This window comes from Lissotriton vulgaris, chromosome 1_1 (genome assembly GCF_964263255.1).
Source record: "Lissotriton vulgaris chromosome 1_1, aLisVul1.2, whole genome shotgun sequence".
NCBI classification, from domain to species: Eukaryota; Metazoa; Chordata; class Amphibia; order Caudata; family Salamandridae; genus Lissotriton; species Lissotriton vulgaris.
Window position 1 is genome coordinate 940,946,139 of NC_141685.1, and position 24,769 is coordinate 940,970,907.

General features: G+C 41.0%; 1 protein-coding gene across 1 annotated transcript; it reads left to right on the top strand.

Annotated features, from left to right (window-relative positions):
* The first annotated feature begins 11,331 nt into the window (after nucleotides 1-11,331).
* Nucleotides 11,332-23,609, top strand: LOC147748231 (keratin, type II cytoskeletal cochleal-like). Its single transcript, XM_086959156.1, has 9 exons — nucleotides 11,332-11,912; nucleotides 12,613-12,827; nucleotides 14,992-15,052; nucleotides 15,277-15,372; nucleotides 16,527-16,691; nucleotides 17,715-17,840; nucleotides 18,864-19,084; nucleotides 22,278-22,312; nucleotides 22,420-23,609. Exons 1-9 carry the CDS (start codon nucleotides 11,355-11,357, stop codon nucleotides 22,698-22,700), a joined length of 1,758 nt encoding a protein of 585 aa, XP_086815282.1. The 5' UTR covers nucleotides 11,332-11,354; the 3' UTR covers nucleotides 22,701-23,609.
* The last annotated feature ends 1,160 nt before the right edge of the window (nucleotides 23,610-24,769 follow it).

The window sequence follows — 24,769 nt, forward strand, 5'->3', positions numbered from 1 at the left end:
GGGTTTTAAGTTTTATTTGAGAATCAAAATGCATGCCAGGCATATTGGCTTTGCCAGACGCCAGTGCTTGTTTTGCTTCTGCATGTGCTTGACGCAAATGTGTTTTAAAGGAGCTCTGCAGGTCAAACACGTAGTTGTCGCTAGGATATCCCTGTGGTGTAATGTTTGCAAGACTGTAATTCCTTCAGGATGGTGTTTCTTATATTTTATTTTCCTCTTCTGTACTTGCACAATTTTTTTGTATCTTCTGAACCTGTGTGTCTGAATGTTGATTTGTGTAATTCTCCTTACACAAGCCTGCATGTGTTAGTGGTCTGACAGTGGTGTGTGTCAGTGCGTCTGTCTGAACGCCTCTGCAAGTTAACAAATGTGCAGGGCCTGTCGGTGTTTTAGACTTGGCAACCCAGAAATTCTCTGAAATAATGTGTAAGTTTTCATTTATGAATGCCTATAAATACTGAATTTTTAGTCCATTTATCACAGAAATAGTGCTGACAATCTCACCAAACAGATGCCAATTTACAAAAAAAATTCCCCCGAGCCCCCCTTATTGCCATCAGGCTCGCTCACATACTTTCATTCAATCTGCATACGCCCACCAGTTTCAAATTCCACCAGCCGCCACTGGCGGGTTGCATGCGAATCTATGGAAGACACCAATACTGGAGAACCACAGATTACAGGTAAGTAACTATTGTTCTTGTCCAGTATTGGGGTGTCTAAGAAAGAGCATAGTGGAGGAGGGAGAACAGAGACTCACCTTATTTAAAAAGATTGCGTTGAACAGCTTGTCACACTGACGTATCTGCGTCACTTGAAGCCTCCAAACAGTAGTGATTGGTAAAAGTGTGTCTGCTGGACCAAGTTGCCACTCTGCAGATTTGATGAAGAGGCACACCGGCAAAGAGAGCAGTAGATGAGAAGTTAGCTCTCGTAGAATGCACTCTTGGGGTTGTCTGCAAAAGTCTTCCAGCCTGTTGATGGCAAAGACAAATTGCAGTGGAAATCCAATGAGCTATAGTCTGTTTGGATACAGAATATCCCTGACGTAACCTCCCATAGGCCACAAACAGCTAGTCTGATTTACGAATTGTTGCAGTCCGTTGTAAATAGAAATTGGCTCTTTAAGGTGGAAGTCCGCAGGTACTTTTGGCATGAAACTGGGATTGGTGCCTAGCACTACTGAATTTGAGGTGAATTGAATAAAAGGCGGCTTAATAGTGAATGCTTGAATGTCACTGACTCTCCTTGCTGATGCTAGAGCCAATAGCAAAGATACTTTCCACGCAAGGAACTTTAAATCCACTTTATGAATAGGCTCAAAGGGGTGTCGCATAAGTTGTGCATTTTTTTTATAAAACACAAGGGAACCCACTAGGTAACAAAGGACCTGGGGTATCAATAAACCTGTAAACAATTGGTCCTTGACAACAGAGAGTAAAACTATGTAATAATTATAGGCCACAATGAACTCTATAACAAGAAGAAAGTCCAGCCGGACTTAGAATTTAATTCAATGTATTCAAAATGTACTTAAATCAGACGAACAAACAATAAAGCAGTGGGACACAGTCCTGCATCCGCGATGCTACACATACATTAAAACATACAATTACAGTGGTATTTCAGGCAATTAGAAATCGTGAGCAAGAGTTTGTTTTAGCGTACACTTGCTTCACATATGCGGGAAACATACAGTTTTGGCACATAGTAGTACACTTATTGTTTAACCCACATATAGTGTCGACGGCGTTTCGATCCAATATTGTTAATGGATCATCATCAGGACTTTCAATGTCAGCCTGAATGTAGACAGCCTGTATTGACAGGAAGGAAGAGAACAAATAACAATATTTAACCAGCTGTAACACTCAACAGTTTTAAGGTGACCTCATGCCAGATTAAGGTGCTTCAAAAACGCTTCAACAAACATAATTTTCTAACGTATGATCAATAATATTCTAAATAATAGTATTCCATCTTATGTGAGTCTGTAAAATCACGTTTTCGTTCTTCATACATTTCCATGAGGCCTGCACATTTCTACGTTTGGCAGCATTATCCTCTTTTGCAACAGTCACATAACATGGAGTCTTAACAGCGTTCTAGCATTTCTAAACATTACTACATTAGCTTCACACTCTAAAATATGCATTCTACATTGATTAAACACTCGTGAGTATGTGCATTTCTATATTTTTCGACACTCTAATGTGCTTTAACTAAATTTGTGCATCCTACATGTAAATATTGTGCACTTCTACATTTTTACTCAAATTGCGCTCTCTCAACCCCAATATCCCAGCCCAACTCGCCGCTTTCTGTTTGAATACCTCTCTCCTGGGCTGGACGTACCTTGGGTCGCTTCTTAGTCTTAAGGATTCCCCCTATCCTCAGAATCGGGCTTATGCTCTCCAGGCCCTAGGGATATCAGGTCACTGGCGTACTCACAGATCATATCGGGGTGCATTAGTGACTCTTTGCATGATGGCTGCCATCTTGGATGCTTATCCGCTCCGGTATACAATCACCGTTATAATCTGCGGTTGCCGTGAATCTTCTCCAGGTTTAGACATTTCACGGTGTTCCTGACATCTTCACACACCTGTGTCATTATTTTGTTGGCCCTTTAGTGGGCATTTAGACGGGCGTATCCCATAATGTTAGTGGCCGTCCGGCGGGGCTGCGATCTTATCCAGCCATTCCACTGTGCGCCTAAAAAAACATTATATGTTTCTGCTTCTCACACTGGGAGAGAGCAGAAGAAGGGTTTGGTTGGGGGTGGGCGGGTCGTGGAGGAGTGGCTAGCAAATGTTGTCGGCACTGACTGTTTGGTCGGCCACAGGGATGGCCAAACCACCTACACGTGCGCCCCCGCCCCCCCACCCACAAGTCATGCCAGCAGTGACTGACGTCAACAACTCTGCACTGCGATGTGAAATAGTAGAGAGACATGTGCACATATTGCAGCTTGTGCTGTCTTGCATTAGTGAGGTCACCAGTCACATGCGTGCCTCGGTTGCCTTTTGGTCCGTTTGACAGCAGTATGACTGGATATAATTAAGGCCCCTGATATCATTGGATTCTACATCCACTAAATTTTCTGCGTAGGTATGGATTTACAGCATTTTCCACATAAACCACCATCTGCTTATGATTTTTCAGATTTCAATTTAAAAAAACCTTTGAAGGGCCAAAATGAACTCACAAAATGCACCACTCTTGGTGCTGCGCAGTGGCACCCTCTCTGTAAGGGTTAACTGGTCACTAATTAGTTGCCAGTAGGTGTAGTCAGGTATTATTCTGAAACCAATGAGGTGAAGCGTTTGCCCTGACAGTAATTAATTATATAGCACTTCTTTTTAGCAAATTCTGTTCTTTCAAAAACTCTCCTTACCCAGGGGCACATTGTGCATATACTTTGGTGCCTTTTATTGTTCCCCATAGAGATAGTATGTTTTTTTACAGGCATATTCTTTCTTGTCAGAAAATCCAGACTGTTAGACGTTGTTCCAAATATTGCAGATGCTCTGGCTGGCTCCAAATCAACAATGGAGGGCTTGTTTTTGGAATTTCAGTGTGATTAATACTTACTGCAGACAGACACACCCAAAGGCAAGTCCCAAACGGAACGTTTACCTGATCGTGTGAATAGGTAACACATACTTATTCTATTGTTGATGACAGGATACACATCATCCTGCCTTCGATTCTTTCGGTAGTCTTTCGGTAAGAATTCTGGGAGGCGACTTGTACAATCATTATTAGTCACAAGGTGCATGCACTAGTACAAATGTACAGGAAGGTGAAACAGCTGCAATTTTGTCATGCTTGGTAATGACTCTACAAATCCCCGCCCTCGTTTTTTTTATCGCAAAATATTGTTTTGCTCATTGGTTCTTTAAGTTTCTTGAACCACTTGACGCAGGTTCAGGATGCCTTATTACAGGTTGCTGTCCTCCACTCATTTATGAAAGTAAAAAACGCTCTAAATATACTGTGAAGCAGATTTACAAGCCCCTTTCGCTGCCATTGCGTCACTTTTTTTGACGCAGCATCAGTGCAAACAATGCGGCCAATTTACAACGTGACGCATCAAGGGAGATGTGTCACATTGTAAAGCCCTGCGTTTCATTATACCTGCGTCAGGTATAATGTATGAATGGTAGGCATTCCCAAGCAAAAGCCATGTAGAACTGACGCAGTGAAATTTTCTACATTTCACAGTGTCACTCTACGACTTCACTGCATAAAAATCCCTGGGGTAGGTTTACAAGCCCCTTGCGACACTTTTACGCCACCGTTGCGTCACTTGATGCAGCAGCGGCGTACACAATGCGCCACTATGCAAACATATTTACAACGTGATGTATCTAGTTAGATGTGTCACATTGTAAAGCCCTGCGCTACATTATACCTGTGCAGGTATAATGTATGCAGGGTGGGCGTTCCGTCGCAAGGAAGCCCTGTAAAAGTGACGCAGTGAAATCTACAAGAGTTAACTGAGTCACTTTTACGTCCCCGCTGCGTCAAATCCTTATGCCTGCTTGAAGCAGGTGTAAAGAGTGACACAGCATAGTAGGTATAGGGCACCCCTGAGCAGTGTGGGAGTTGTGTCACGCTTGCGACACAACTCCAGCACTGCATCGCTCTTATGCCGACAGAGGCGTCCCACATCAGTCCATCCTTGCGCCATGGTGTGCTGCATTGTAAATGCAGCGCATCCATGGTGGGCAAGGTTTTTTTTGAGTCATGTACAATAACTGCCGCATCCCTGCTAATATGCAGGGATGCACAATAACTGGCGCATCCCTGCTAATATGCAGGGATGCGCCAGTTATTGTAAATCTGCTCCCCTATGCCTGCTCAGACCAGGCGTAGGGAATGATGCAGGGCTTTTTGAATGGGACTCACCTATCTGTGTGGCGCATTGTTGGAGTTCAAACACTTTCAGGTGGTGGGGTATATGTTTCACAGCCCTTCACAGGTGACTCCTGGGCCAGAGGCGATTCACAGCCAGTGGGTGAGGGGGTGGGATCCAACTATATTGAGTAATCATGCTACACAATCGTTAAAAGCAAAAAGCAGCTGAACATAGGGCGGACTGAGACAGAAAATAGGCCAGGGCACCAAAAGTTAAAGTGGCCCTCATTAATGAATTAGATAACTAAAACAGGGTCATATGTCTGCAAATTGGGCACTTTTAAGGTAACCAGACATCCCAGATTTCACCTGACACTCACGGTTTTGGGTAAACTGTCCCAGTGTCCCACACATTTCTTAATTTTTAAATACATGTCCCCTTTTTTGGGACAAAGGTCATACAATTTAGCAAAGCAGAATTGAAATGTATGCTCTCCTAAAACAAGTGCCTCTGAAGTCTGAAAAACATTGAGCAATGTATCTCATTCTGTTGGTAGCACAGACGGGGGTTCGCATCATGTTCTCTGCGGAGGGGAGACAGCATATTTGCCAAGTCACACAGTGCCACGGTGTGACATACAATATCGACTTCCATCACAGGGTCTCCCGGTGAGGAGCAGATATCACACTGTGGCAGGGAAAACGAACTGAAAACCACTTTAAATAGTGGTGTTCTGGCTCGTTTTGGAGAGACTTTGAACTGTCGATGTCCATTAGGGGTGTGCAAACACCCCAGGACGTCGGCACCAGCCTAAGCACGCTTTCTTTTTGTGGATGTGGGCAAGGGGGCTTGGGGTTCAAAAATGCCTCCTAGGAACTTCTAGGCACGAGGTCCTGCCCCCTTCAAGACCCCGCCTGCACCTCACACTTTAATTATTTATCATGTTGGCAGGTATGAGACAGGATGGGGAGGAGGGCAGGGTGCTCAGGATGGAGGTCCTGCCATAGTTAAATATAGCTTAGTAAATGTGGGCATACACCGTATGTATATAGGCACATACAAGGTTAGGCAAAACCCGGGACATATCAGAATACATAAAGCTGTAGTCCTACTTTTATTTCTATCCTGTTCCATTTGTTCATTCTCAAAATCTGGCCACAAAAACATTTTGAGCTCGTAAAGACCCAGGGCCTCATTTATGAGGCCGTGCGTCACTTTTACGCCGCCGGTGCGTCACTTTTTATGATGCATCAGCAGAAAAAAAAATGTGCCTTGTTGCACCATATTTACAAAATGACACATCTAGGTAGATGCGTCACTTTGTAAACCCCTGCGCTACATTATACCTACGCCAGGTATAATATATGCAGGGAGGGGGCGTTCTGACGCAAGAAAAGGTCGTGGAAGTGACGCAGTGAAATCTATAAGATTTCACTGCGCCACTTCTAGGACACAAATTAGTCAATTTCTTATGCCTGCCTCACAGCAGGCGTAAGAGTGACGCAGGCCCTTTCACATGGGGCTTGCCCCATGTGAAAGGACACATTGCTGGAGTTGTGTCACTTTTGTGAAACACTCCAGCAATGCGTCACTTTTGTGCCATACAGGTACGTCAGAAATACTGACGTATCTTTAACTCCTTGCGCCATGATGCGTCATACTGTAAATATGACGCATCATTGGTGTCGCAAGGAGGGCACAGTGAAAAGTGACGCATTGCTGTTTTCACGCAGCGATGCGTCACTTTTCATAAATGAGGCCCCCACTGAATAAGTCGTATGGGAGGTTTCAGAAGAATGCATTGATTTGAGCCGCTGCAGGCAATGCTCATATTAATATCAGGGACCTCAACACTATCAAGGACCGTAAACACCGGCCCAAGAGACCATAAAAAGCCATAACCAGCTGAAAAAACTAGCATGCGCACTGCCCACCATGTACTGTCTCATTGCCCTAGAACCCAGTACGACTCTGATAGAACATCAGGACACAGTAGGGTGTGTGACTTTCTTTCTTTTCCAGGCTTGGAAACCTAATACAAGACAGAGTAGGTTCTCTACAACACCTTTGTGTGTCTCACTAAGCATTGGGGCTCTACTGCAAGATGAAGTGTCATTAAACAAATGCAGTATATGAGAAAGCAAGAAGAATTGTATAGCCATTATAGGCATCGAACATGCCTGAAATCTCAGCTGTATTTCTGGTTGTTTCCCTATATAATCGCCATAAAGGTATTCTTTAGTTATATTTATTGCACCCCAGCTTTCATTCATTCTCATAGTTTCTGCATCATTTATGCCACATGCATGGCAATTAGTGGTGCAAATTAAATGGATAGGCCTTTAGGAAAAAGTATTTTTAGATAAGATTCAAATAAGCAGTGCAGTGAACGCAGTGTTCAACTGGAATTCTCCCGTTTGTTTTTAGGAATTTCATCAGGAATGCCTCAAAGTTCCAAAGCTAGCAGCGAAAAGTATGAAACCGCAGTCTTCTTTGTCTAATTTTCCAGTCAAAGAAGGATACTGGGACCTCTCTAACTTTGCCTCTCTGATTTTGCCTCATATTTGCCACTAAAACTAGAAACAATGGACACCATCATTTTCTGCCAGTGTGGTGCTTTTTACCACATTTTTAGTGTTTTATGTAGTTTTTTAACACCGATTTGAAATTACATTTAAAAGTGAGTGCATAACCAGAATGAGCACAAATAATGCTCAACTGATCATTGCTAGAGATTAAAGGTTTACTGTTATGTTTTACTTATATAGCACATGTACATTCCTTGGGGCATTACGAGGGTGGAGAGGCACAACATGGAAGGGAAATGCTGCACTGATAGAGATCATTGAGAATGGTTGAAGAGGAGTCTAATGCTGAGCTGAAGTCGTGCTCAGGTGACAAGAGGGGTGGGTTATAAAAAGCACTTCTACAGAAAAATAATTTGATATAAATATTGTGTCATAAATATAATTTACAAAAATATCTCCCTATTGGATGTACATTTTCTATTAGTAACGCTTTCTGGTCAATATTTTTGTAAACAATATTTAGGTCTCCATTTCTATGCCAGACGTTATTCAGACCATGGCACCCTGGTCCACGCCGATCAGACATTGTATGTAGCTTGAAAGTCAGTTTGAGGGAGGTGATGGGGGCGAGAAAAGAATATGCCCTTTGCCTGTGAAATATGGATATTCAAACGGAAAACAAGGTCCCATGAAAAAGAGATAGGAATCTGTGATGTTTTAAAGCAGTCTGTCCTCAGGAAATTTGGGATATTTCTCATAGAGGGCTTGATGCACAACTCACAGAGCTTTAAAGGTGATGCCAGATCAGGTGAGCCCAGATCTACTGGTAGCTTTTCAGCCTACCTGTAAATAGCTCTCCTGTGTCCACCTCAGCCTACTAAATTAGAAGTTTTTCCTTGGCTAATATATGTATTCCAAAAATGAAAATGGTGTATTCAAGATGAAAGTGACTGTATTTTGAGAACTCATACACTGATGTTTGGAGAAAAATGGTTGGATTCCCGAAATATATTCAAAGCTTAGTAAAAGTATTACCTTCGTGCTAGGGCTGTACAAGCAACAGCTATTATGTATTTCTCATGTAACAACATTTAAAACTAACAAAGTCTTTTTATTTCACTGCTGTCTACCATGTCTGATGCACTGAGGTGATAATGGCTAGTAATCTTGAATGGTGTGGCTACTAATGTAATCTTGCCTGATGTGGTCACTATTGCAACACTAATACTATCAGTAGCTTGGGATGAATTTCACTGATCATAAGTAGCTCTTATTACAAAACAGATTGTAGGCCCCTGCCCAAGATAATCTGGGTAGACAGTGCAAAGAATAAGAGTGGCTATCTCTTATCAATTATCAATAGAATGACTGGCTTCTGATAACATTCGTATGAAACAAAATGCCATTACTTAGTCTGGATGAAAACAGGACTGAAATAGCAAACATTCAATATAAAGAAGTCAGGCATAACAGAGTATGGTTGAGCATTTTGAGTAGGGATGTATACAATGTGCACTTCACTTGAGAAGCTGGGCAACTTTACATTTCATTTATGTTTGCCAAGTTTCTAACTTCACCCAAATTTGCAGTGCTTCAGAAAACTTGCAGATTTTGTATGAGGTTTTTTCATACATGCCCTTTTGTCCACGGTTTTTACTTTTATGAGGGGGAACATCTTACCAGCACAGCACTAATCTTAAATTAATATAAGCATGCTCAGGATACCACCAAGGACTAGGGCTCCAATGCTTGGTATTGAGGTTAAAATTCAATGGCTACAGCCTTGCACAATTGTTCCAACACGCTTCTCCTTCAATCAAAAGGAATGGTCCCACAAGTCATCCGAGATCATCACCTCTGTCTTGTTTGAGATGAGTTTCATCACTGATGGCTCCTTCAGTGTCATACCTTTAACATGAAGCACCAAACTTTAGTGGTATTCATTCCATGGTTCACATCCAGGCAGAAGAAGACCTGGACATCATTTGTGTATATGCAGAATTTAAATTCATGTGACTGAATGAGCTTGCCAATAGTTCAAAGTAAATGTTGAACAAGCTAGAGGACAGCAGAGAGCCCAGAGGTATACTAAAGGAGAGCTGGTTAGGGTGTCAGGAGAAAGGAGGCATAGACATGTTTTGTACACCGCAAGTAGGAAGCACTTCAATCAGTCCATATTCCTTGAGATGGTTCAAGAAGATGGCATAGCCACTTATGCCAAATGCTGCTAAAGGGGCAAAAAGAATTAGGACCCAGATACTCGTGACATCTGGGGCCAATATATAGGGTCAACCAGCACCAGATTGTTCTGCTGGATCACTTTGGAGAGCAAGGTTACCCTTAACCCCAACTCTTTGCTAATAGCAACATCGCCCAACAACTAATTGATGTTCTTATTCTATATATGTTTGTGATAAACAATGGTTGGTCTCGGACATGATTGATTTATGACCATACATGCAAACGGTCCTATAATTGATACACACATTACTTTCACCCTGTTGCATCTTGGTGTTCCCTATAGATGCCAATACAGATTTGAATTGCTTGTAGATTGATCAGAAGCCAACCATAGATGGCTTCAGCTCCAGCCAGTTTGGACCCCCAGTTGTCTGATTTCATGATTTCCTGTTCTTTCATCCTTAGTTAAGATTATACTGTCCTGATGAAGGTGGTGCACTAAATTGTGGAACTTCACCATAACAAGCACAGGCCGCCTTTTAAATGTCTACTGTTTGACCTACACAGGAAGAACTAATATTTGAAATGATATCTTCCTCATGATTTGGACTGTTCGTGCAAGACACAGACCTTGTTTTTTTCAAGAAATGGGCTAATATTGTTACTTCTATATTTGAGTTATAGGGCTCTGGTGAAACATGCTTAGTGTTATGGTAAATATGTATTTTATACATATTTAAAATGAATAAGTGGCTTGATTAAGATCGAGTGTGGTGTATATATGTTCATGGTTTATATATCTCCATGTACATATAGTTTATAAATTGTCTTTTTCCGACTCTCTGTGATTGGTACTTAATCCTACGTACTTTGTAGTTTGATTATCCAGAGTATTCTGTCCTTCTGAGAAAATACTGGTATTGAGTGTTTTTTGCTTAGTTTCTAGTTTAGTGGGTTCCTTATAACCCTTAATTCCCACACTCTGCCTTTTTCGGATTAAAAAAAAACATCCATACCAGCAGGACGAACTTTGTATTCCAGTTATTTCATAACCCCACCTACTACTAAAGGAGGCTAAAGGATTTTATCAGTTGGTCAGTTTCTCCCCCAGGCAGATCATTATTCTCCAGCAAAAACTGATATATCCCCCACTCTCGTCAAAACATAAGTAAAGCCTGTAGATTTTACAGTCCCATCTGGGATCCTTCCACGCGTGTACGAACAGATATGTGAACAAGTTGGCCATCAAATGTATTTCAAGTTGCAAAATTAGACAGTAGAGAAAGCCTAATAAAAACGTCAGGCTCTCCTAAACCCCTCGATTCTGATGCTTCGCTGAAGAATCCGGGAGTGGCCCATAACATTTCAATAAAAATAAACCCACTGTGTTTCTTTAAACTTGTCCTGGCTACGCATGTGGAAAAAAGGATTGGCTATCTGCACGGAACAATTATGTATGTTGGATAAACAGATATTGCAGAAACGTGTTTGCCATGTTAAAGGAATTGCTGCGCATTGTAAATCCACAGATATTATACTATCGAGCAACTTCTACAAAAAACATGATCGAAGGCACAAGCAATTTCCAAATCACAGCGTGCTGCCAAGAATGTATATTCTTGCATTTCCTATTTCATTGTAGGTGTGTTGATGAACTCATTGTTACGGTAAACTGCTGCCAGGCATGCCGAGCCCGTGATGACGCAAGATGATATCTACTCCCCTCCTTGACCAAACCCACTATTTCAAGCAAATAAAAGGGACAGCTTCAGCACCGGCAGATGCACTCCACTTCTCTGCTCACACTTACACCGTCGCAGCTTGACACCAATTCCTCTCCTTTCCCACACACCATGGCATTTAATCAACAAAGGAGCTTCCAATCTAGTGGAAAGAGAAGTGGCTTCAGTGCTTCTTCTGCTGTTATTCCAACAAACCACTCTTTCAGTTCAGTCTCTGTCTCTCGGTCTGGAGCGGGGTTTGGAGGGTCCGATCGTATCAGTAGTGCTGGCTTTGGCAGCAGAAGCCTGCACAATCTAGGTGGGAGCAAAAGAATTTCTATTGGAGGTGGCAGCAGTCAGCGATATGGATCTATTGGAGGAGCTGGCGGTTCATTTGGTGCAGGGGGTGGATATGGGTTTGGTGGAGGATCCTTTGGGATGGGTGGTGGTGCTGGATTCCCAGTTTGCCCACCTGGTGGCATCCAAGAGGTGACCATAAACCAAAGCCTTCTCTCACCTCTCAACCTGGAAATCGACCCCACTATCCAGAGAGTGCGAACTGAAGAAAGGGAACAAATCAAGACACTCAACAACAAATTTGCCTCCTTCATTGATAAGGTAAGCCTTACTTTTGCATGTAAAACACATTTTTGGTGAACAGATTTTGATTGCTCGACATGGATCTTTCTGAACTAATATCTAGTAGTTAATGCGATTGCAAAGCCTCCTGTTATATAATAGAGACTGCAGTTTATAAATTGATGGCAGTTAATAGTAACCTATCCAATATTAGTTCACAATTTTCAAGATTTTATGACTAACACCTATACATATTAACTCCACCAACTTCCAGCACACATTGTTTTTTTGATTGTTAACTGTAACCAGTCCCAGAGTTATGTTGCTGGGTACTTACAAACTGCAGTGCACGTCCAAGAGGTGCTTCAGGATAGTGCGCCAGGTTGCTTGTGGGTCATGAGTGATCAGACATCTTTCATGAGTACCATGCGTGTTCTACTGTGCTGGACCTTAGGCTACAGTACTGGAATCTTACACTTAGCACCAAAAGGTAGTGTTTGAGGAAGAAACCCCTTTCTGTCTATTGGGTCACTCGTTTCTTGAATAGAGCAGGTTGGGGCTAAGAGCAGCTTCAATGCACTCATACTTCACAATAGTTGTAGGTCATGAGCCATCACACATCTGTGACAGGTACCACCTAATTTTTTCTTTACTGGCCATTATGATGTGGGGACAGGTTTGCAGGCAGTAAAATAAAGTGGCATGACGAAGAACGTTATTTTTATCCTTTGGGTTACAGGTACGATTTCTGGAGCAACAGAATAAAGTCTTGGAGACAAAATGGAGACTATTACAAGAGCAAGGTCACCAAACGACAAAGAATAACATGGAGCCCATGTTCGAAGCTTACATTAATAACTTAAGAAGACAACTTGACGGTTTGGGCAATGAGCGACATAGACTGGATGCAGAACTAAGAAACATGCAAGACATGGTTGAAGATTTCAAAAACAAGTAAGATGAGCATGCTAAATGTAGCTTAAAACGCATATTGCATATTCTTCATTCAATACCAGGTCTGTGCACATCATTTTAAAGTAATTCTGCAGAAATTGTGTGTAAAATAAGTCTGTTGGTTCCAAAACACCAATATGGAGACTGTGAAGCAAGAAAATGAACACGTAGGTTAAAGTGTTGTCAAGTTGCTATGTGCATTTACTTTCATGTAAGACTGATAGCCTGGATGAGCGATTACTAATTAAACAGTTACTGATGATATAGAAACCAATATAAGCAGCTCTAACACCATATGTTTGAAGCTAATGGTAAAGAGCCTGGCAGATGTTCAAAGGCCCTGCTCATTAGTGAACACATAGTTCATATGACTGATAATTTATTGTGAGCAGTTTTTTTAATAGAGACTGCGTATTAATCAGTCAAGTTCAAAGTTCATCAAATAACTTTTGTTCAGATTCTTCACTGGCACCACAGTTGTAGTTTGGAGCACGGCAATAAGGGGTGCCACTACTTAGATCTCTGCTCTAGATTCATTGTTCAGAATAAAAATGTATTTTGAATTAATTATATGATTATATGTGTGAGTGTGTGTGGGTGTTCAAGGTCCCGGCAACTCGGTGCATACACAATTTCAAAATGAAAGTTATTTAGGCATCTAGCCATTAGATATATGTGATCTTTAAACTCGGACACATCATTATTCAGAGTACACTGAGCATCGATTAGTGCAGCAGCTCTTCAATCAGTTGCCAGCTTCAAATTCCGTCGAAAAGCTGTTTATTTAAGTTAGTCTAATAAAGTCTGCGAGCCTAAAGGAATAGTAAAGCCAATTTTCATTAAGATAATTAATGCCTGTTTCGAGTCGGAGTCAAGGCATTAATTATTAAATTGATCTTAGAGCCTATTGTAAGTTGCTAATTTGTAGCCTGAGGGATGCTCCTAAGAGCTGCTCCTTTGCCACAAAAGCAAAGTGATTGCTTAGAAGCAGAGTAAGTATAGGAGTTGCCCCTTTATCTCAGATGCAGGCCACTGTTAATGGCTAAAATGTTGGCCTGGAAAGCTGCACCACTGGCCATAAAGTAGAGTGTTTAAAGGTGAGAATGTGACTTGGAGTCGTTAACTATTCAAAAGAGAAAATGTGTTCAATCCTATCATATTTTAACCTGCACTGTTTATTCGTACCCTGAGCATTGAGCTTTAATTTATTTCATCTTCTAATCAGAGGAAACTGAGAACGAACTGCGCATCTTTCTCTTGTAGCTGAGCAGTAAAGTTGAATTAAAGAGGCAAGATGACTGCCACTGGAAGGGGCTCTTTCAGCTCGGTGGTAGAAATGCAAAGAGGATGTGGCCCTTTGGTAGAATATAGATCAGGTAGCCCAGTAGGTGGTAAGGCAATCTGCACCTTTAGCTCAGTACCAGATGTGATCAAACGTGGGGCCTGAAAATTGCAAAACGACGTTGCTCAGTTACAGATATGAAAACTACTGACCTGCAAAACTGGTACAAGTTCTTTTCCTTTTATTAGAGTAGCACAAATGCGACATAGCTGCAAATCGTCAATAAGAAACCGAGAGTTTTGAAGGCTTTCTATTCACCTCGATAGAAAGGTTGGTGGTCAGTAGAAAACAGGCCTACAAGATGTAGGTTAGCATAAGAGTTGTCTCGGAAGAGCCCTACAACTTGTGCAGGAAACAGCAATTAGTAATAATGTATTTTTTTTCAACGTTGAGGGTAGCAATACATAAGTAATTAGAAGCAGTTGAATACATTAGCTCATGTCATGACCCACATTGAACTCGGTGAGTGTTACAACCTGTGGCAAAGTCTCTTGAATCCCAAAACCATGTTGCATTTGGAAAAAATAGAATACTGTTGTGGCTTCAAGAAGGAGGGTAGGTCTCACAACATGATGACAAGATGAAAAGTGACACATTGCAGTGATTTGAATGGCATTCTAGCATGGCTATCAAAACAGTACTCTTAGACAAAAGGTGCAGCTCGGTTCTAGAAGACAATGGACCGTAAGCATTAGGTAAGGATATTCCAGTTGCTAGGGATAAATAAGGGCATATAAAGAGTATTGGCATTTCACAAAGCAACCACCTGACTAGCTTACATTACCTATAGTAAAAACCACTAATGACATTACTCTTTCACAGGTATGAAGATGAAATCAACAAACGCACAAAGGCGGAGAATGAATTTGTGGTTCTCAAGAAGGTGAGTGATATCATTAACAACATGTAACATGGAGATTAAACAATTGACATGGTAAAGATTTCCATCAGTTTAACTGCATTTAATAAATATACATAATAATTTGGTGACTTTAATTAATTCAAAGCTGGTCAAAAATCTGGTGTTAAGTAGTCATTTGTAACGGGTGCTACTGAAGCTAAATTGGGTAAGTGTATTGTGTGTTAATACATACATTTGTATTTTAGGATGTGGACGCAGCCTACATGAACAAAGTGGAGCTGGAGGCCAAAGTAGATGCTCTTACTGATGAGATCAGATTCCTCCAAGCTTTCTATGAAGCGGTAAATGAACTTTCAAATCAAAAATATGAAGTGCAAGGTGTTTCCTTCTCCAGTGGTTCACAAATTCTCTTTCAAGTTTTCGAGGAGAATTGTGTGTTTTTTGACGTTAAACACGTCAAGCCTATGCCATTTAGGGCAATCAGTTGAACTTTGGCATGGTAGCAGCTTTACAGCAACATCTACTGATGTCGCTAAATGATTCAAGAGGGACAGGAAATTGCCTTTTTCCAGTGTTCAGGGAACGCTTTACCAGACAAAAATGCTATTTTGCCTAAAGCGCTAAAACTTCTCACTCTATATAACACAACTTGTTTTTATTTGGTGCTTATACCAAGTAAACTGTTTCTTAGTCGTGTAAATAACAGACAATAGTTCCATTCTAAACCTCAAGAGGGCGAGGGGCTTAATTTGCCTTGTCGGAAGTCTACTTTATGACCTGTAGTAGGTCCCAGCAGATGACAGTAAGGAGCGTTTAATTAACTGAAACATCGTTCCAGCGCCATGCCAAAAGAAATCTCTACCAATCAAAAAGTTAGGTAACACACATGCAAAATGACCGATGCATACCATTCCGTTTTGTAAGTTTTGCAATGGACATACACACACACAAACCACACACACACACACGGTTTGTTAAAAGTAGTTGCAAGCTACCCCAAAGTGGGCCAACGTGGGCACAATTGCTGTTTCGATGGCATTCCGTAAAATGCACATATTTTCTAAGTTAGGCTTATTTCACTGTAATGCTAATTTCCATAAGAGACAGACAGCAGGCAATGAATTAAGAAAGTCGTCTTTAACTTTAATCCGTGACTTGATATAAGTAGGCAGGGCTATGACCTTCGCTTGGATCAGAAACACGCCTGGCCTACCAGTTCTACCTTTTACCCGCAAATCACTTGCTGATCAGTCCTCATACAAAAAGGCCTTAATTAGTCTAATGGTGTGGCCCCTGCAATCAAAAGAGCTTTATTGCTTCTCTCTGGCTTTTAACAGAGCTCTAGGACCATTTATCTGATGTTATATAATTAAGGAAGTGGCTCTAGTTGAGGCTCTGTCTGTAGTAGGAAAATGAAAATGGGAACCTTAACTCTGAAAAAGGGCAACTCATTATTGATGTATCACGAATCTAACATACCTTCTAAAAATTACAGGAACTTGCTTCAATGCAATCACAGATCACAGACACCTCTGTTGTTCTATCCATGGACAACAACCGATCTTTGGACCTTAACAGCATCATTGCTGAAGTCAAGGCTCAGTATGAGGACATTGCGAACAGAAGCCGCATTGAAGCAGAGTCATGGTACCAAACTAAGGTAAGTTATGAGGATTGAATCCAATACGTAATTCTTCACAAAAGCACATCAACACTGGCTCTGATCTCAAAGGTAGTCTATACGGGATAATGAACCTTTGAACAGCAGGAAGCATTTAAACAAATCAGATATCAGATATGTAAATATATATACACACACATACATACATGTATATATATCCTCTTTACTTGTAGAGCGTATTTGTAACCCCTGACACATGGCCCCTTGGTTTTAGTGCTACAATTGGAACTAAACAAGAACAGTGTGTGGAAGAAGTGTTTAGAGGGAAAGCATCTGCTTGCCAGTAGACTGCCAATGTAACAGTAACAATGTCATTTCTAGTGTGATTTGGTCATAGTGTGGTACCTTATCATGACCTAAGGACAGGTGATGTTTGTCTGTACTTGGTAGGTGGGATTTGAAAGCCTTATTAATACTGTTGAAAGTGAATGACAATTGCCTTGCATAAGGAGTATTGCTGGTGGTTAACAGGGAAGTGTAGTACAAAAGTGCAAATACCTTGGTACGTCATCCCTCCAGAGTCCAGAAGCAATAGTCTCAATAATCTCAAAGTCGCAATGTGAGTGCAGCTGTACTAACTGAGAGGTGTTCTAATCTTGATAAAATTGGGAGCAGCGATTAAATGTGTGGGAGACTGTGGTTGACCAACCACCTTTTTACAAGATATGAGCAATGTCTTTGTTATCCTTTCACTTTTAAGCACAGGTTACTTACAATGAAAAATGATGTGCTTATGAAAGGATGAGCAAAATTGCATACATTATTTAGAACTCAGATTAATGTCATAAAATGATGACATTTAGCTTTAGAAAAAGTATGTTTATGCTTTCATTCATAAATGATGAATTATTGTTTGGGGTGTATCATTACGTTGTGATTACAATGCATCACCTATCAAAGAATAAGGAGGAATTCATCATCTGGTGTTATCTGATATCCAATGAATGTAAAACCAAGCAGTGAGTGAGTCTTATCCCTCGGTTTTTTCATTTTGCCCAAAAGTATGAAGAGCTCCAGGTCTCTGCAGGCAGGCATGGGGAGGACCTGCGCAGCACTAAGACCGAGATTTCAGAGCTAAATCGTATGATCCAGAGGTTAAAGTCAGAAATCGAAAATGTGAAGAAACAGGTAATGTTTATTTTTCTGTTACATAAGGTCCGTCAATGTTACAGCGATAATGGGCTGATTCTCTACTCTTTATAAAACGGGCATTAATAAGTTTACCAAAGTGAGGCAGAGAAGCTATAAGGGTCTATTACATTCATGGAGCCATCCATTAAAAAGGGGTAACCAACGTGCTTTATACCCATGACTTCAAATAATGATCATTGTAACCCATTAAAATTGGTCTGTTTTCAATATAAATTAGAAGACTGGAATAATAATTCCATATGAGAAGGTTAGAACTGAAGCCACATGGTTAATATAGCCACAGGGGAGATTGTATTGATTGGGTAATCTCATTAGCCTGTTCTGTCCTCTCAGAAAGCAAGTCCTTGTGTTGTGTTTTAAGCCCTATGCACAATTCAAAAAGGGGGGTATCTTAGTCAGTAAGATATTGGGGCGGGGAGCAGGGGGGAGGCTTCAGATTTTTTCAACAGTCACACGAACATATAACGTTAAAATACATTATACTATAAAGAGAGTGCAAGAGAGGGGCTAAAGGAGCAGTGAAACAAATGGGAAATGGGTATTGGTAGGGGTACTAAGTTAGAGAAAAAACAATATTTTGTTAAAAAAACAAAACATTTTAAAAGATTTGTAAACGAGAGAGGGTGTTTTTGTCTGTGTATATGTAAACATCCCTGTTAAAATAATCCCACAGACACTTCACTGTGCCTGACAAAAAGCATTTGTGCCCAACTATGTATCTGAATATAGTTTTATTCGGAGCGTGTACCACCACAAACACCCCCCCTGAAGATACACCCCTGTATTCAAATAAAATCAACCCATTTAACGCAAATGAAGAGTAGTCTGGTAGACCCCACGTTCTTTGTAAAATAAATAGAGCACAAACATATTTTGGTTGTTAAACAGGGTAAGGATAAAAAAAACGCACACTGAACTAAATGACTGGGAAACATTTTACTGACAGATACCAGTTTATGTATGCTAAAGCTCATTGCTAACTTTATTATGCGATTGCAGTGTGGACGATTGCAAAGCGCTATAGCTGAGGCCGAAGAGAAAGGAGAGCTCGCTTTGAACGATGCCCGAAAAAAACTGACCGATTTGGAAGCTGCTCTGCAGAAGGCCAAAGAGGACATGGCTCGCCAGGCACGGGATTACCAGGAATTGATGAACGTCAAGCTGGCCTTGGATATTGAGATTGCCACCTACAGGAAGCTCCTGGAGGGAGAGGAGAATAGGTGAGGAAAGGTCTACCTTTCATGTTGTTAGACTCATTGAATGTTACTTCACCAGCAAACTCCACTGCACCTTATAAGATAGTGCAAAACAACGAACATGCACACGAAATTATATACTGTGTGAAAGGTAATGATAAGTTCATTGTAAGTAAACAAAGAGAAGCTGGAGTCTGAAATCTATTCTTTCTAAACATTTATGAAGCTGTGGTCTGAACCCTTAAATAAAAATATATGGAATAGCAATAGATTGTGTACTTTAAAAACAATACTGTCATTCGTTCGCAACCAAAAAACGCCTATGAAGAATTTTGTTTTCTACTCTTTTCCTAATAAGCTAAAGTAACCGAGTATTGCCATTTTGGAGAATTTACTTAGGGTGGCTGTCACACAAGCATAGAGCAGTTTCAGACACATGAGAGAGATCTGTGGTTACTTTAGGTTATCTTTCTTTCTATATGGTTGAAACAATGACCACAGTGATTCAAAAGTAGCACACTGGCTAAAGTGATAAGCAGAAGCAGAAGTGACTAAAAATACATTCCTGGAATATACAAAGATGGATCATTACAGAAGGCATTATAATCATTCCTAATTTTCACTTTGGATGGAGGGTGCTTCCTTCTTGGCCACTTCAACATGTTTTAAAACTGTATTTCTCTAGCTCTGAAATGATAAATACACTGTAAAGCTCAATGCCTTTTGCAAAAATACAACTCTCCAAGGGACTCAGTCAAGTTGCTTATGAAGACACAGAAATGTAGTGGTCACATCACACATTATGGAACCGTATTGTACTTTGCTGGTAAATTGCCCGTTCTCATCGGAGTACAATAGTACGTAACTGTAGTCATCTCTGAGAGTGTTCCTAACCAAATGTAATACCCTAAATATAAGACTGTTTCCAAGTCCAACTCCTCATTAGTATCTCCCCTGTGCAACATGGATAATAGCTTTCTAACAAGAAGCTACCAAGTATGGGCTCTACGGAATTTCCTTGGGAAAAGCTCTACACAGTAACTCAGATTTGTAACTTTGACAGAAGAACTTTGGCAAATTAGATGGTTACAATGAGAAAACACAAAATGATTTATGTCTTTGATTTGTTGCTTTCAAATTCCCAAACTGTATGTCGCTGGTATTAGAAAATCAGTGCAAACATTTCTAGAAGTTGAGCCTAAATCAAAGATCTGTCTCTCTTCACTGAAAAACTTGAAGGGAAATAGTCAACGTGATTACTCTACCTACAGCACTATATCACAAAGTGAGACCATGACCCAGTCTCAATGTGCAAACCTACTTACATTCCTCTCGATTATCTATTAAAGAAAGGTGAAGAACTATCTGCTTAATTTGAGGTGGTAGCAGCTTTCCTAAATATTCCTTATCTTTAAGAATTCCCTTAGAGTGTGTAAGAAAGAGTAGGCATATGCCTATGGATAATCGCCAAAATAAGTGCATAGTGACACCTCAGGGAGCATCAAGTAGGCCAGGTGAAACCATTCAAACACCTCACATACTTTACACACTGTAGGGGGTCCCTAATTGTAAAGTGTCTTTATGACATCAATTAACTCCTTATCTTCGTCTAATAGATAATGGAGCAATGTTTCCGAGGTCAAGAATTTGGGGGTGTGGCTAGATCCAGCCCTCAGTTACTGTGGCCATACAAAGAAAGTAGCGGCCACCTGTTTTGGCATCCTAAGAGGGTTGAGACCTATCTTGAGGTTCTTTGATGCCTCGACTAGGCAGCTGGTTATACAAGCATCCATACTATCTCAGCTTGATTATGCCAGCTCACTACTAATGGGGGCCAACCAGGCTGAAATCGCCCGGATGCAACGAATACAGAACGCTGCAGCCAGAGCCCTGGTGGGATTACCTAGGTTCTGTTCTGCTGAGAGTACCATCCGTTCTTTACATTGGTTGCCGATGACTCAGAGGATTCACTTTAAGACCCCGTGCCTCTCTTTTAAGATCCTTAAGATGGCCTTCCCCCAGATCCTTGACAATCTCATGAGGCCTTATGTGCCCTCGCGACCTCCGAGATCTCTGGGCCAAAACTTGGTTATGGTCCCTCGATTTAGACTATGTAGATTAGGAGGCCGTTCCTTCCGGGTCTTGGCTGCAAAATTGTGGAACTCGCTTCCACCTCACATTCGTGCAATTGATGAACTGCTGAAATTCAGGAGGGCTATCAAAACGCATCTGTTCCCTTATAACTCTTAGCTTCCTGCTTCCTGCACCTCCGCTCTGTAGTGTTGTGTTATATCTGGGTACTCTTCCTGAAGCCCCGGGACGCCCCTTGGCTGGGGCAGCTGTGCGCTATAGAAGTGTTATTAACATAACATAACATAACATAACATAACATAACATAACATAACATAACATGTCTATGTATCCCTTCATTGAAACATTAGTTCATCTACTAAAACAAAATATCTGGATTGTATGTAATACTTCCCTCATCACTTGAATTCTAGTATTAAATGTTTTCAGTTTGATATTATTCTTCACATAGGATATACAATAAATTCCTCCACCAGAGATGACTGCTTGGAGGAGCAGGTCATCTGAATTCCCTTGAATCTTCACAACGTTGGACTATGCCTCCTATTCACAAACCTTTTTAATATATCATATTTGCAGCAGGTCAATATTAATGAAGGACATCATATGGTTATATTCCACAACCCATCCACATTCTAAGAAAGTTTCCAAACATTTATATAGAAAAGTTGCTAGTTCTGATACTACACCCAAAGTGTTGCTTTAATCTTGCTCACTTTATTTTGTTACTTCAAGTCAAACTCAGATTATAACGAAATGAAAAAAAATACTTTAAAATGTTTTAGCCTATTAATTGCTTTTGAAACTATACTCTTTTCTGCCACAAAAACTGCATTTTGACACCTATTCATTAGTCCAGTAATGCTCAGTCTTTAAGGCACCTTTCTGTCTCTCTCGCCATGCTTTTATAATCCAGTCCTTCATGTCTTTTTAACAACTGCCTTCACCCTTATCCTTCTGTTTTTCTAGACGTGTGCCTCTTTCCCAGGTGCAAAACATTTTGTAGCAATGCCTACATTTCATCTATTTATCATTTGCACTCATGACAGTTAAGTCATAAAAACATAGATATGATAGATGCTTGAATGTCAATATTTCAAACTACTGTTTTTGTTTTCTGTAACAGGTTTGCAGGAGAAGGAGTTGGAGCTGTCAACATCTGTAAGTACTGTTCCTTTCCCTTTGAGAGTTGCTTGCGTGTTCTCTAGTCGCTACTTCAGCTGAACACCATTTTCGTTTTGCGATCTAATCATAAACCTCTTTTACAGCTGTGGTCAGTTCTAGCAGCGGAGGTGCATACGGAGTCGGTGGTGGACTAGGAGGCGGACTTGCACACGGTGTTGGAGGTGGTCTTGGGGTTGGCCATGGCTTTGGAGGAGGGCTTGGTGTTGGAGGTGGAAGTTTCAGCTCTGGCAGTGGAAGATTTGGAGGAGGATACAGTTCTGGTGGTGGTTTCAGCTCCGGAGGGTACAGCACTGGAGGCAGTGGAAGCTCAAACGTCAAAATCATATCAACAACCTCATCCTCACAAAGCTCCAGAAAGTATTAAAATAGTGAGCTGAATTTCCAAAATCAGCAATGCTAAGATGAGCGGACAGCAGTTTACACACTGTATGAAAAACATTTGGAACCAGCATGCTCTAAAATAACCCCCTTTCTCTTGTACAATTAGTTGTTTTAAGTGATAAGGTGATGCAGTTTGTGTCACCCATTGGTAATGTAATCCATTACCTGTGCCATCCATTCCTTTATCGGGTACGCATTTGGCACAACTTTCGTTCACACCAAAGAGGAATGAAAGCTAGCTTAAACAAAAATCACTATATTTTATAGAAAGCAACTGCTAATGAAATAATAAAATACCAGGTATCAAAGTATTGCATTTCTAAATACAAGCAATAACAGGATTCCAGTAAAGCTAAAGTGTGTGTGGGAATAGGAGATGCGTAATTACAGCCCTTTCTCTCTTATTAAAAGATTGATCAATGCTAGTAATATGTTGTTTGTAAACATCTTTAAGTCCCTTCCCCGTCACTTTATAGTGCCTCATAGGGAAGTGAACTGCGATTGATATGTGGGAAATAGTCCAACCATATGTTCTGAAAGCTGATATGTTGCTTGTGTAACTCTGCCCTGGCTCTCCTGGCATTTTCCCCTGACCTCTACATCGCTTTGCTTCATCTACGATTCTGAGGCAATCATTTTTACTAAGAACGTTTGTCTTCGATAGATGGGGGCATATCAACTGCTTACATGTATGATAAAGTTAAGGTGCTAAGCTGACCTTTAGCTACTATTGGTGACTAATCTGTAGTAAATATGAGTGCAGACGTTTTCAGGAGGTTTCATAAAAATCACTTACTGCATCTTGCTTTATTGTACTGAACATTATGTCAGTTGCCTTACTCAAACATCTATTGTCTTTCAGAAAGGTTCTTAATAAACTACTATAAACTGGCATGAGTAATTCAAATCTTTTGGGGGGATTTGACAAAAAAACAGTATTTATGTACGAATTAATGTGTGTATGGAGTATTGTAAAGCACAAACCTAGACAAATGGCAGGGCGAGGGAGCGCAGTGCAGGGTCAAAGGCAAAGGATACTCTAATCTTGCGGTTGGGAGGGTATCTGGATTCCTAAAGCAGCAGTGGTACTCAAACACCCTTCAAAACAAGCGAAATCTTCAGGTTTTTGATAAAGTACCGTTTTTATGCCTTGATACTTTAGGGGGGCTATTCACAAGGATGTGGCGGAGAGAGGCTTTAGCCTTCTTGGCTTAACGCCTCTCTCTGCCACTTCGGAAAAGCAAGCCTGCACCATATTCACAAGGACATGGTGCAACCTTGCTTTTCCCCTTTGCGATGGCGCTATGTTTCACAACTTAGCACCAATGCAGGCACCCTTGCACTCAAGCAGGGAGGTTTGTTTATGTACATGAAGGTGTCCCTTCCTGCACATAAACAAAACTAAAATGCCAGTTTGCAACTTACATGTGTGCTGCTTGATGCAGCACACATGTAAGTTACAAAACGGCATTTAAAAAAAAAGGTTTGTTTGTGTAAAGGAAGGGACAGCATACTGTACATAAACAAATGGCATTTTGCATTTTCCATGTGTGTTGCACAAGGCGGCACAAATGAAAAATTCAAAAGCGAGGAGACAGTAAGTATTTCTCCTCCTATCGGCAACTTAAGACCAGGGTTTTTCTGGACTTAAGTTTGACGTTAGCTCCTATTTACGCTGCCCTTGTGAATAGGGGCAGGGTAAATATAAATGGGTGCTGAGGTGGAACGCCCACCACAAAACTCACTGCACACCCCTTTTCACGATAATCACAGCGTGAAAGGGGGCCTATTCACAAGGCAGCGTTATGCCACATTAAATGGGTTAACACTGCTTTGTGAATAAAGGCAAGGCCCCTATTGACGTTGTGGTGGCGATAGGGGCTTGTGAATATGCCCCTAGAGTTCTTTGACGTGCGGTAAAGCGTCACACATTCATTAAATAAAGTAACATAGTGAGCACTGTCCAGCTGAAGTACCCGAGGGAGGGATTCCAATGTAATCTAATGAACTGCTGCTTTATGCAAATGTATATAAATTGATGGCATAACGAGA

What these genes read in the sequence shown, in the direction of transcription:
- LOC147748231 (XM_086959156.1), top strand. Translation starts at nt 11,355, where the DNA reads ATGCACTCCACTTCTCTGCTCACACTTACACCGTCGCAGCTTGACACC. An exon ending in AATTTGTGGTTCTCAAGAAG is followed by an intron (nt 15,053 to 15,276) that starts GTGAGTGATATC and finishes TTTGTATTTTAG; the next exon opens with GATGTGGACGCAGCCTACAT. An exon ending in AGTCATGGTACCAAACTAAG is followed by an intron (nt 16,692 to 17,714) that starts GTAAGTTATGAG and finishes TTTGCCCAAAAG; the next exon opens with TATGAAGAGCTCCAGGTCTC.